Raw genomic sequence first — 13,579 nt, 5'->3', positions numbered from 1 at the left:
AGCTGCTCCACTCTGCCAGCTGGGTGACATTGGGCCTGGATTTCCTTGAAATTCTTGAAAATGCTTCCCTTGAAAAGCTAATGCTTATTTCACAGGATTGCTCTAGGATGCGTGAAGGGCTCCCCACAACGTCGGAGAGTGTTCTCATAGTATACCCACTAGCACCGGGGGGAAGGCTCAGGGAAGAAGTCTAAATGAGAAGAAAGTGATTCCTCAACTAGGAAAAAAACAAAAACAAAAAACCCAAACCAGCAAGTTTTGTATTCATAAAGTCACAAACAACTCTGCACTACTTTGTAGTATTTGTTTCTTACCCAACTTTCCAGTAAAACGTTGATGGAGAAAGGGGCATGGTGGTGATGGCGAGTCAACTTTGTTGATTTGTCCTGTTGCAGATCTGTTCTAGCAATGACTGGACAGCCACTTGCCACTTGGAGTTGTCCCACTACACATTAACTAATATTTATAAAGAAAAGGGAGGGAGGGAGAGGGGGGTGGGTGATGGGCATTGAGGAGGGCACCTGTTGAGATGAGCACTGGGTGTTGTATGGAAACCAATTTGGCAATACATTTCATATTAAAAAAAAAAGGTAGCAGGTCCCCACAAGGATTAGGCAATTATTGAGAACCTATCCATTAATGCATCGAACTGAAACCCTTCAGCGGCAAGTTTTAGCGTCAAGACTTGAACCCTAAACACAGCCTTGCAAGGATCTGGCCTTTGGCTGCCATTTTTGCCTCATTCCACCCTAATCTCCCTGTTACCTGAGCTTCCACTATACTAGTTTTGAGTTTCAGCTCCAGGACCTTTGCACATGTGCTTCTTCGCCTGGACGACCCCCTCAGTTAACTAGATCTACCTTTACAGCTCCAGTCAAGGTCACTTGTTCAGTGACTTCCCTGACCTCCAGTCTAAGTCCTAGAACCTTCCTTCAGTCATTCGCAGTAGGGTTTCACTTTGCAGTGGTACACTCAATTGTGTGGTTATTTTGCTTAATGTTTGTCTCTGCCCATAATCCATGCTCTCTGAGAGCAGAATGAATGCGCGACTGGGTTACCAGGTGTATACGCAGGGACACAATGGTTCCTGGCATGTGGTAGATATTCAGTCAATATCTGTTGAATAAATGATTAAGCGAAAGGTTTCCAGGACTAGTGTAGAGATCTGAGTACCCAAGTGAGGAGACCAAATCCCTGTTCCCTTCTCCCCGTCCCCCCCTTTCCTCGGGGCTTATGGGGGTGTTGGAGGGGATACAGACCAGTAAACACAAGAGTACCCTGCGACCAGAGAAGCTACGTCCCGCACCTTCTTCCACCTGGTGGGCGATCCTTTGAACCAACACTTCCCCAGCCTCAGAGAGTTCGGAGGAAGGGGTGGGTTTAAGGGCGGATGCTGAAGGTGATCGATCAGCCGAACAATAGATCCCGGTGGAGATCCCAGGTCCTCCGCAAGGCTGCCGGAGCCCACGCTGCCGAGCTCCGACGGGCGACCAGCTGACCCCTCTGGCCACCCCTAGTGCCCAAAGCGGCGCGCTCTCCCCAGCGCCGCGGCGCGCCAGCCAATGCGCCCCGGGCGCGCCAGCTGCACTGGGGCCCGGGCGCGCGCGATTGGCAGCCCCCAGCCTCAGCCCTCGCGCCCCACCCCCGGACGAAGTTCTGCCCACGCCTGCTCCGCGGCCGCCGCCCGTCCCCCTCTTTCCGCCCCCGGGGGTGTCCGGCGCGGGGCCCGGATCCGGCCGCACGCTCCTCCCACGCGCCGCGGAGCCACCAGGTTCGAAGCGCCCGCGGTCGGCGCAGTCCCCTCCCGCGCGGGACCATGAAGGTCGAGTTTGCGCCGCTGAACATCCCGCTGGCGCGGCGGCTGCAGACGGCCGCGGTGCTGCAGTGGGTCCTGTCCTTCCTCCTGCTCGGTAAGGACCCCGCGCGCCCCCGGCCGCGCGAGACCCAGGCCAGACGCCGCAGTGCGGGGGGCTCCGTTTCCTCCCTCGCGGCCAGTCCTTGGCCAAGGACGAGCTGAGATTCCAGCCCTTCTTCCGCCTGAGCCAGAGCAAACAGGTCAAGGAGGGAGTTCGAGCTAACTTGGGACTCTCCTTTTTGGTTTCTCTCCCCGTGTGAACCTCGTAGCGAACGAACGACTATTTGCCAACTGTTTTAACCTGTGCTTTTTTGTCTTTTTGATTGAGGCGTAGCTTACCTACCATAAAAGGCAGAGATGATAGGCATACAGATGAATTTTGGCAAATGGACATACCCAAATATAACCAGGACCCAATCCAGCCATGGAACATTGCACTGTAGCCCCTCAGAAGTTGCTAAACTCTTTTCTTGAACTGTCGATTTGTAAAAGGAAAACCAGTGCCCGATTATTTACAGCCTGATTCCTTCCTCTTCCCACCCTCGTGACCAACTGCCTTGTTGACTTTTCTGTGTTTAAGGTCATCCGGCTGCAGAAAGGCACCTTTCTACTAGGTAGACTGGGTTGAGTTGGGTTGGGTGGCTTCTGTATGTAAATAACTCGACCCAAGGGGTTCTAGTGGGTTCCCAAGTTGATCCCATCTGGAAAGGGCACGTGAGGCAGTCGCTAGATAGAGCAGGGTGGCTTACCTGAGCCCCTTTTTCTCCCCTGGATATTTGTGCAGCGATTGGAGTAGATGGGGGATGGTATGAGAGGAGGGAGGAATTATGGAGAAGGTGCACTCTTCTGAAGGCTAACGTCACTTGTGTGCTGTAAGGAGCTGACAGGTTGTACGTTGAGGCCGCAGTACGATCAGTAATGATAAGCCCACTGCACTGTAGACGTCTACACTTTTGAAATGGTTTCACAGTTTTGAATGCCTAGATCAGTGGTTCTCGACCCTGGTTGCACATGAGAAACACTGGAAGAGCTTGTAAAAAAACACAGACGCCCAGGCTCTATCCCCAGAACGTCTTTTTTTTTTTTTTTTAATTTTTTTTTTCAACGTTTATTTATTTTTTGGGACAGAGAGAGACAGAGCATGAACGGGGGAGGGGCAGAGAGAGAGGGAGACACAGAATCGGAAACAGGCTCCAGGCTCCGAGCCATCAGCCCAGAGCCTGACGCGGGGCTCGAACTCCCGGACCGCGAGATCGTGACCTGGCTGAAGTCGGACGCTTAACCGACTGCGCCACCCAGGCGCCCCCCCAGAACGTCTTAATTCATTTGTTACAGAACGGAGCCCACGCGTCCGTATGTGTGTGTCTCTGTAAATATGTAACTGTGTGTGCGCATATACGCACACAGATGCTCCACGTGACTCTGCTGTACAGCTAGGGTTTCCTGAAAAAGGAACTTCAAAACATCAGCTCATGAAGTCCTCGCGGGCCAAACGGAGACAGGGGTGGTAGCATGATACTCCATTTTGCGCTGAACCATCGAGGTAACAACAAACACGTTAGGGCATAGTACGTTCCAGATCCCATTCTAAGCACCCTACACTATTAACCGTTCAGCCTTCACCACGACCCTGTGAGGTAAAGGACTGTTCATTTCTGCCCTCGTTGGACAGATGAGGAAACGAAGAGGTGAAGTAAATTGTTCAAGGTCACACACAGTGGGAGGTGGAGAAGCTGGATGGAAACCTAAGTATTCTACCCAGAGCCCCTGCCTTAACCACTCTGCTGCCCACATGTATGGCTTGAACTTGGAGACGATCTTCCCTGCTGGTCAGTCAGCTCCTCTCTGGTAGCCCGTTGTCCTTTTCTCGTGTTTGTCATTGCTCGTGTTTGTGTATGTCTGCGGTTACTCGAGAAAGGTCCGCATTGCCATCCTTGTCCACCAGCTCAGTGTGGGAGCAGTCAGCACGTGCCGAGCCCACGGAAGGTATGAAACAAATACTTGTTGAATGACCGTCTCACTCTGTCACCCAGAGGGGAAGCTATCCGCCCCATGGGTCGCTAGTTGTATTAACCCATGTCACCCTCGCAGCAGCCCTGCGAGGTAGGAGCTACCCCTGCACTCATCTTACAGAGGAGGGAGCTCAGAGGTGAAGTTGCTCAAGGTCACATGGCTCTACATAGCGGGCGGAGCCACAGGTGTTAAATGTGCGTGGACTAGTGACTCAGGCATGACCAATGATTCCTAATTTGAGTCCGACTAGACTGACTTGCAGACCATTTAAATGTCTGCATAGTGGGGCGCCTGGGTGGCGCAGTCGGTTAAGCGTCCGACTTCAGCTCAGGTCACGATCTCGCGGTCCGTGAGTTCGAGCCCCGCGTCGGGCTCTGGGCTGATGGCTCGGAGCCTGGAGCCTGTTTCCGATTCTGTGTCTCCCTCTCTCTCTGCCCCTCCCCCGTTCATGCTCTGTCTCTCTCTGTCCCAAAAATAAATAAACGTCGAAAAATAAATAAATAAATGTCTGCATAGACAGACCATAAAAAGTCATTGCATGCATTTGACTTTTGTGTTACTAGGAGCATATGACTTTGTGTTATGTATTTTGATAATTTTATTTGGAAAAATTTCAAACATACAAAAAATAGAAGTGTGTGAACTCTCATTTACCCATTACCTGGATTTATAATTATTTTGACAATTTGCTGTATTCGTTTCGTCAATTGTTTTGCAAAAACGTTTTAAGACAGAGCACGTTGTTATATTTTAATCCTAATTATTTTAGTACGGAGATATAGAATTAAGTATCTTTTTTACATAATCAGAGTACATATGTGGCATAATTGTTTAAAATCATTTAAAAATTTTTTCAGTTTATTTATTTATTTTGAGAGAGACAGAAACAGTATGAGTAGGGGAGGGGCAGAGAGAGAGGGAGAGAGAGAGAACCCTGAGCAGACTCCACACTGCCAGTGCAGAGCCCGATGAGGGGCTTGAACTCATGAACCGTGAGATCATGACCTGAGGCGAAACTGAGAGTCAGACGCTTAACCGACTGAGTCACCCAGGCAATCCTGCTTAAAATCATTTAAACTAAGTTCATATTTTCTGAACTGTGTCAAAAATACACTTTGGTGATATATCTGAACAAGAATCTCAACAAGACCTTTGTATTGCATTTGGTTTTGTTTTTTGTTTTTTTGTTTATTTTTTTTTTCTTTAATGTTTATTTATTTTTGAGAGAGAGAGAGAGTGTGAGTAGGGGAGGGTCAGACAGAGGGAGACACAGACCGCAAAGAGGGCTCCAGGCTCCCATCTATCAGCACAGAGCCTGATGCAGGGCCTGAACCCATGAACTGCAAGACCGTGACCTGAGCTGAAGTTGGATGCTTAACTGGCTGAGCCACCCAGATGCTCCTGCATTTGGTTTTTACATGTCTTTTAATTTAGAACAGTGTTCCCTATTTGTTTTCTTGTCGTGAAGCACTAAGGAAACCAGGTTATCTGTCCTGCAAGATGTAGCCCTGACTGCTTCTTTGTGGTGGTAACTTGTTCCTCAGTCTCCTATATTTCTTCGACAGTGAGAGTTAGAGCTAAAGCTTGATTAGATGTAGATGAAACCTTTGTGTCAAGGCCTCTTCCCAGGTACTGCTCTGTGTTTCACATTCTGTCAGGATGCACAGAATGTCTAGTTGTCCCATTAGTTGTGTCTAAGAGTGGTCAGTGGGTCCAAATAGGAAGTCATCTGAGGGCTGGCCGGTCATTGACGTGTGCAAATGAAAGTTCTCTGTTGATCATTGCCCTGCCACCTAGTGACATAAGTCTCCATTAATGATGCTCGCTTGAATGAACTGTTCTATGGGGGACTGCAAAATGGCGGTGTTTTTATTCTGTCATTTATTCATCATAGCTAGAATTCATGCAACGAATAATTTCCCCCCATCAGCTAGGGCTGTTTGACTACCCTACAATTCAATTCTTACTGGAAAAGGTAGGATAAGAGCTTACTTATTTCCTTCCATTTAATTGTCAATTTTGAAGTAAGAAGTTGATGTTGTAGCTACTTTCAGTGTTGGCAAGCGTTTTTTTTTTTTTAACGTTTTATTTAGTTTTGAGAGACAGAGCGTGAGTGGGGGAGGAACAGAGAGAGAGGGAGACACAGAATCTGAAGCAGACTCCAGGCTCTGAGCTGTTAGCACAAAGCCCGACGTGGGGCTTGAACCTATGGACCAGATCATGACCTGAGCCGAAGATGGATGCTTAATCGACTGAATCACCCAGGCACCCCAACAAGAGGGTTTTTATTAGGTATATCTTTTAAGATCTCTAAATCAAAGTCTTGGAAGGCATTTTTCTTTCCAGGAAATGAGTTTAAGCTATTAGCCCTTGAAATATGAAATCATGAAATCAAACATCTTTCCTTGAGATAAATGTTAAACACCTGTCATCCAATCTTACAACATTGTATTAGGTTTTGGTGTATGACATAATGATTTGATACATGTATACATTGCAAAATGATTACCATAATAAGTTTAGTTAACATCTATCACCACCCATAGTTACAAATAATTTTCCTTGTGATGAGAACCTTTAAGACTTACCCTCTTAGCAACTTTCAGATACAACACAATATTGTTGATTCTAGTCACCAGGCTGTGCATTACATCCCCCGGATTTATTTATCTTCTAACTGGAAGTTTGTATCTTTTGACCCCCTTTGCTCATTTTACCCACCCCTCCACCCTCCTGCCTCTGGCAACCGCCAATCTGTTCTCTGTACCTATGAATTAGGTGCTTTTGGTTTGTTTTCTTTTTAAGATACACACACAAGTGAGATCATATAGTATTGATCTTTCTGTCACTTAGTCCACATAGCATAATACCCTCAAGGTCCATCACAATGGCAGTATTTCCTTCTTCTTTTTTTAATTTTTAAAGTTTACTTATTTATTTTGAGAGACAGAGGGAGAGAGTGAGCAGAAGAGGGGCAGAGGAGGGACCGAGGGGGACAGTGGATCTGAAGTGGGCTCCATGACAACAGCAGAGAGAACCTGATGTGGGGCTTGAACTCATGAACTGTGAGATCATGACCTGAGCCGAAGTCGGACACTTAACTGACTGAGCTACCTAGGCGCCCCTCATTTGTCTATCTTCATGCCAGTACAATGCTGTTGTGATTACTGTGGCTTTATAATACTTTGTGGAGTCTGATCTCGTTAGCCCTGAAACCTTGGTCCTTTTTTTAAAGAGTTGTTTTGATTATCATAGATTCTTTGTGTTTCCATATGCACCTGAGAATCAGCTTGTCAGTTTCCACACACACACACACACACACACACACACACACACACACACCTTCTGGGATTTTCATTGGGATTGATTTTTGATTGAGATTAGTCTATAGGTTAATTTGGAGAGAATTGATATCTCAAAAGTATTGAGTCCTCCCCTGTGTGATTTTATTTATATCAGAAGTTTTTAAACTTTAGAGCGTATTTTTTGAATATTTATTTATTTTGAGAGGAAGAGAGAGAGAGAGTGAGAGAGCATGAGCGGAAGAGGGACAGAGAGAGAGAGAGAGAGAGAGAGAGGGAATCCCAGGCAGGCTCCTTGCTGTCAGCATGAAGCCTGACGTGGGGCTCAATCCCACAAACTGAAAGATCCTGACCTGAGCAGAAATCAAGAGTCAGACACTCAACCAACTGAGCCACCCAGGTGCTCCTAAACTTTAGAGCATATTTAAGATTCCCTTGGGCATTTTTGTTAAAATGCAGATTACTCAGAGACTTTGATTCTGTAGGTCTCAGGAAGGGCCATTAACTTTTTAAAACTTTGTATTTTGAGGTAATTCCAGAAATAATAATTCTAGAAAATAAAAATTCTAGAAAGTTACAAAAATTCCAATATTCCTTTATCCCATTCCCCAAAGTAACATTTTACCATGTTTTTTTTCTTTCTCTGTCCCTATCTCTCTTTCTCCACACACACACACAAACACACAGACACAGTTATTATTTTTTTTAACTATTTAAGGGTAAGCTACAGATATGCTTTCTCTTTATCCTTGAGTCCTTTAGTGTACATTTTCTAAAACCAAAGACATTCTTTTACATAACCGCAGTACAATTATCCAAATGAGAAGAATTAACAGTGATGCAGTTCAATGATCTAATCCATACATAGACCCTATTCACATTCCAGTAGCTGCCCCACAAATGTCCTTTATAGCAAAGGAACCCACATGTTGTATTTAGTTATGTCTCTCTTTTCTTACAGTTTTCAGTTTGTGGCTATACAAAGTAGTTCTGTTTATTTTGTCCTTTAGCTTGTAAACATTTCAGAAATATTAAGAACATGGGACTAATTGTACCTGGATCCTTGTAATTTATTTGCCTTTATTAAATGAAGAAGTAGGTCCAATAATGAATTTACTTAAATTTTTTTTTTTTAACGTTTATTCAGTTTTGAGAGGCAGAAACAGAGTGTGAGCTGGGGAGGGGCAGAGAGAGAGGGAGACACAGAATCCGAAGCAGGTTCCAGGCTCCGAGCTGTCAGCACGGGGCCCAACGCGGGGCTTGAACTCACGGACTGCGAGATCGTGACCTGAGCCAAAGTCGGCCGCTTAACCGACTGAGCCACCCAGGCGCCCCTGAATTTGCTTTTAAATAAGAAAAATGCAGTTTCCTCTCCATAAAACTTTTTAAAAGCATTGGGGAGCAGACCCACATTCGAGGAATACTGAGCTGCAAAATTCTGCAGAGGGGTCTGAGATTTGTCTTTTAGTATCACCCTAAGAAACTCTGGGGGGTAAGTGCTCTTAAAATAGGAATTTTAAAAATCAGAAGAATGTTGTGCTTTTCCATTCTTATAATCAACAGATGACTCCGATTGTGTTTTGAAATACAATGCCTCGGGAACAGGAAAAGAAAAGAATGTGCCCGCTGGACTCTGAATTCCATTTTCGTTCCCCATCCTCTGTTACATGGTTAAAATAAGTATAGAAACAATTTCCATAGGGGAAAAATGAAAACTTCTTGGATACAAATAGGAAGGCTACATATACAAATTAAATATTTTCAATTATTTCTTAATATTGGTCACTATTAAAATCCAAGTAAACAAACCTCAATAGTTTTTGTAATATTTTTCTGATGCTGTTTGCTCATGAAAATTTAATAGAATCATGTTCAAGATGGGACTATTGTTACTTAAGTAGATTTGTTCTTCAGTTTTGTGTAGTTTTTTTTTCTTTTCTTTCTAGTGGAGCCGTTTTATTTCTTTTTTTTTTTTTTAACTTTTGTTAATGTTTATTCATTTTTGAAAGAGACAGAGCACAAGCAGGGGTGGGGGGGAGAGAGAGGGCGGGACACAGAATCTGAAGCAGGCCCCAGGCTCTGAGCTGTCAGCACAGAGCCTGACGTAGGGCTCGAACTCACGGACCGCGAGATCATGACCTGAGCTGAAGTGGGATGCTCAACCGACTGAGCCACCCAGGCGCCCCTATATTTCTTTTTTTTTTTAAAAAAATAATCTTTTGGGGCGCCTGGGTGGCTCAGTTGGTTGAGGGTCCGACTCTTGATTTCAGCTCAGGTCATAATCCCAGGGTTGTGGGATCGAGTCCCATGTCGGGTTCCGTGCCGAGCACGGAGCCTGTTTGAGATTCTCTGTTAATATTTTGGCATATTTTCTCTTGCTGTTTACCTTTTTTAGATTTATTTTTACTGAAGTAATATATGCGCTGGAGAACAAATCAACTAGCATTTTGGATTGAGCCCTGTGACATTGGTGTTTCCGAAGGTCCCAAGCGGTCAGTGGTGGCTAATAGCATTTGTTGAGTGTTTCCTATACACCATCACTATTCTTTACGCTTTTCGTGGTATCTGTATGTGTCATTAACCAGTTATTTTTCCATGTTACAAATATTACTTTCTTAAATGTTGAAAAACTGATAAAGTTAAACCTAGAATGTAAAGGAATTTATGTACGTCAGGTCTTTGAAGAAGTGCCTATAGACAAAGCACGTTTTTAGGATTCACTGATTTATCAAATTCGGCTACCACTGTTGGAGCATTGGCCCTGGATGAGACATTGTACAGTGCCCTTGTTCAGCACCATTTCACTGATGGAGGCACAGGTGAGCCCACTGGAGTCAGAAATGTGGGGGGCAGGGGTAGCAGAGGAAGATCATTGCTAAATGCTGCAGAGAAGGCAGCCTTTTGTAACATTGATATTTTCTAAACAGCCCCCGGTAATTATCTTCTAGAATGTCCCAAAGTCTGGAATTGCCTAATTATGTTCTTACGATTGGAGTCAGGTTCAGCATTTTTGGCAAAAAGCCGGCAAAGGTGATGGGGTGTATTTCCCATCAAATCCCATCAAGAGGCATCATGTCATTTTGTCCCTTTATCGGTGATGCTGAATTTAATGACCACGCCACACATTTTGACTGAGTCTTATTTGTTTCTGATGTTTAGTCCTCTTGAAGCGGGTAGGACATTGCAGCCCTCTTCACAGGAGCCAAAAGGTGGAAACAACCCAGATGTTGAATGATGAATGTTTTCTTTTTCTTTTTTTTTTTCTTCTACTACAAATGAGATTTTGTTTTCATTTAGACTGCAATGTGCCATTGTATCCGGTATACCTATCTTGATTTCGTTTCTTTTCTTTCCTTTTTTTTAGGAAGTGAAATAATTTATTTACTTATTTTTTAAAAATTTACATCCAAGTTAGTTAGTGTACCGTGCAGTAATGATTTCAGGAGTAGAATCCAGTGATGTAGCCCCTACATATAACACCCAGTGTTCATCCCAACAAGTGTCTTCCTTAATGCCCCTTGCCCATTTAGCCCATCCCCCGACCCACAGCCCCTTCAGCAACCCTTAGTTTGTTCTCTAAGAGTCTCTTATGTTTTGTCCCCCTCCCTGTTTTTATATTATTTTTGCTTTCCTTCCCTTATGTTCATCTGTTTTGTCTCTTAAAGTCCTCATATGAGCGAAGCCATATGATATTTGTCTTTCTCTGACTAATTTGGCTTAGCATAATACCCTCCAGTTCCATTCATGTACTTGCACATGGCAAGATTTCATTCTTTTTGATTGCAGAGTAATATTCCATTGTATATATATATATATATATATATATATATATATATATATATACCACATGTTCTTTATCCATTCATCCATTGATGGCCATTGGGCTCTTTCCATACTTTGGTTATTGTCGATAGTGCTGCTATAATAAACGTTGGACTGCATGTGCTCCTTTGAAACAGCACACCTGTATTCCTTGGATAAATGCCTAGTAGTACAATTGCTGGGTCGTAGGGTAGTTCTATTTTTAACTTTTTGAGGAACCTCCATACTGTTTTCCATAGTGGCTGCACCAGTTTGCATTCCCACCAACAGTGCCAAAGGGTTCCTCTTTCTCTGTATCCTCGCCAACATCTGTTGTCTGAGTTGTTAATTTTAGCCCTTGAATGATGAATGTTGAACAGATGAATGGATAAACGAATTATGATATATCCCTATATATGGGAATATTATTCAGTCCTAAAAAGGAATGAAGTCCTGATACATGTTTCAGGATGGACGAGCCTCAAAAACTTGATGTTAAGTGAAAGTCTACAGAAGGTTACATATTGGATCATTCCATTTTTATGAAATATCCTGAGTAGGTAAATCCACAGAAATAGAATGTACATTGGTGGTTGCCAGGGGCAGAGGAGAAGGAAATGGGGAGTAACTGCCTAATGGGTTCAGGGTTTTATTTTCGGGTGATCTAAGTATTTTGCAACTCGGTGGAATTGGTAGTTGCACAACATCGTGAATGTGCTAAGTGTCCCTGGATTAATTTCCTTAAAGCGGTTGATTTATATTAATGTGAATTTCACCTCAGGAAAAAAAGTGAAGGGGGGGAAGCTTCTTTATGATGTAGAGGAAGTAGAATCTATGGGAATGAAATCATAAAAGAGTACGAACGACGGAGGCTGGCTTGTACAGCCTGCACCCCAGTCAAAGCAACTGAAGTTCAGGCCTCCCGTGCAACTTGGAATGTGGATCAAGGCAGTTTTAAGAGATGTCAACCTCAGTTTTGAGAAGTGCACCATGGGTTGGAGTAGACTTTTGTATCTTTTCTCTTTGACCTCCAATTCGGAAGAGTCATGTTACGTTGGATCGCTTAATGAGATAAAAATAGAAAATAGAGGTGATCCAGTCACCTAGTTTTCTTAGTGTTTTCTTCTTTCAGTCTAATTTAGGATCACGGGATTTAAAAAGCTATTTTGGTGCTGTTTGTGATACAAAATATTAAAGAATGTGTGCCATGTGTGGAGTGGGGGGTTTAAATTAGGACAGCTCCTTTGGATCGTAAACTCTCAAAGTATATCAAGTGACAAAGGCGTTTCTGCTCCGTGGTGTAGTGTTTTACTAATTGTCCTATGGAAGTAAATTAAAATGTGGGGAAATGTGATGCCGGATTATGTGTATAGAGAAAATTTGTTAGAAGCCCACATTTTCAAAAAGAGAAGAATGGTTGACGTAGTATTGACATTCAATGGAATGTTCATCAGTTCGCAAAAATACCATTTATGAAGGTTTTAAGGCCACATCGGTGTTATAAAACAGCTAACGTGAGATAATCATAAGCGATAAAATACAGAAATAAAAAAAATGTGATCAACCATGTTTGGGAAACATAACCTGTTCATAGGAACAGAAAAGGCCACAAGGAAAAATTTGAACAGTACTTGTTGTGGAGTGACAGGAACATGAGCAATATTTTATCTGCTTTTATTTTTTACGTTCTCCAAGCGTGTAATAGTGAACACAGTTACCATAACGATGGCTCCCATTGTCAAGTGCTTGCTCGGTGCCAGGCACGGTGGCCTCTCTGCGTCTCCTTCCCCACGGTCCGTGGAGGCAGGTGCTGGTATCAGCCCATCTCACAGGTAAAGGAATTGAGGCTCAAGGAGCGAAAGAACTTTGCCCCCTGTTCGGCAGCTAGTCGGTGGCAGATTCCAACATAAGCAGTCAGATTCCAGATCCGTGTCTTAACCATCGTACGTGCAGAACATCTAGTGGCTGTTAAAGACATATGCAATATGTATTCAATTAGTGCGTATGTGGTTGGGTTAGTGAAACACTGAATTCATGGCCGGGGGATTTTATTTCTGGACCTGCTCGACTCCCTCTGTGGTTCAAATTGAGTCAGTAAGCTTTTGGTCTCAGTCTCTCCGTCATTATAGTAAGGAAAACAGAACCTCCCATTTACCTGATTTTTTATGCCTATGAGCCTGCTTATCCGCTTGTAATAAGTACTTGTAAGTTTATGGTGCCATTGCCATAAGCTAAGAATAGTTTGGTTTTGTTAAAAGAGAAAAAAGTGGGTGGGTTTAAAAATTTAGGCAGATCCAGGTTCAAATTCTTTGGACCCTCAAAATCCCTGAGCCTCAGTTTCCACAACTGCAAACTGGGTACAGTAATGTGTACCTTGAGGGTTGTGAGGAGGAGAAAATGACACTGCTTGTGGGAGATGGTCACCCCTCATGAACTGTTCTGTCCCTTCCCTGTCTGTCTTAGCTCACCTGATCTACCATAGAGTACAGAGTAATGAGATCTACCTAAGTTTTCTTGTACACTTTTTTTTTTTACACATTTTAGTAAAATAAAGAGAAGATTAACCAACAGTGGTAAATTGTCAGCACTCAGACCTGGGTAGAGGCAA

The 13,579-nt window shown here is 43.8% G+C and overlaps 2 protein-coding genes across 16 annotated transcripts in view; one reads left to right on the top strand and one right to left on the bottom strand.

Annotated features, from left to right (window-relative positions):
• The window catches only part of FARSB (phenylalanyl-tRNA synthetase subunit beta), an 82,877-nt gene extending 80,577 nt beyond the window's left edge, over nt 1–2,300 (bottom strand). The window contains exons 1-2 of one of the 3 annotated variants that reach the window (XM_047082321.1): nt 1,307–1,539; nt 315–456 (exon numbers count right to left, since the gene is read on the bottom strand). The gene's annotated coding sequence lies outside the window, so the exon portion shown is untranslated. Of the gene's footprint in view, nt 1–314; nt 457–1,306; nt 1,540–2,251 lie in introns of those variants that run through there. The other 2 variants (XM_047082323.1, XM_047082322.1) reach the window with 2 other exon arrangements.
• The window catches only part of MOGAT1 (monoacylglycerol O-acyltransferase 1), a 70,992-nt gene continuing 59,072 nt past the window's right edge, over nt 1,660–13,579 (top strand). For 4 of the 13 annotated variants that reach the window (XR_006962607.1, XM_047082332.1, XM_047082330.1 and 1 more), the window contains exons 1-2: nt 1,664–1,910; nt 12,667–12,803. Coding sequence is in view for 9 of the 13 variants with exons in the window: in XM_047082332.1 (XP_046938288.1) it covers nt 1,817–1,910; nt 12,667–12,803 (231 nt within the window). In the remaining 4 variants the exon portion in view is untranslated. Of the gene's footprint in view, nt 1,911–3,499; nt 3,685–3,713; nt 3,842–9,862; nt 9,990–12,666; nt 12,804–13,579 lie in introns of those variants that run through there. The other 9 variants (XR_006962606.1, XR_006962605.1, XM_047082325.1 and 6 more) reach the window with 7 other exon arrangements.

This window comes from Lynx rufus, unplaced genomic scaffold (genome assembly GCF_022079265.1).
Source record: "Lynx rufus isolate CCGP_SWC_20201006 ecotype Redwood Valley unplaced genomic scaffold, mLynRuf1.p SCAF_2, whole genome shotgun sequence".
Taxonomy (NCBI): domain Eukaryota; kingdom Metazoa; phylum Chordata; class Mammalia; order Carnivora; family Felidae; genus Lynx; species Lynx rufus.
This window is presented reverse-complemented; position numbering and strand designations above follow the sequence as displayed.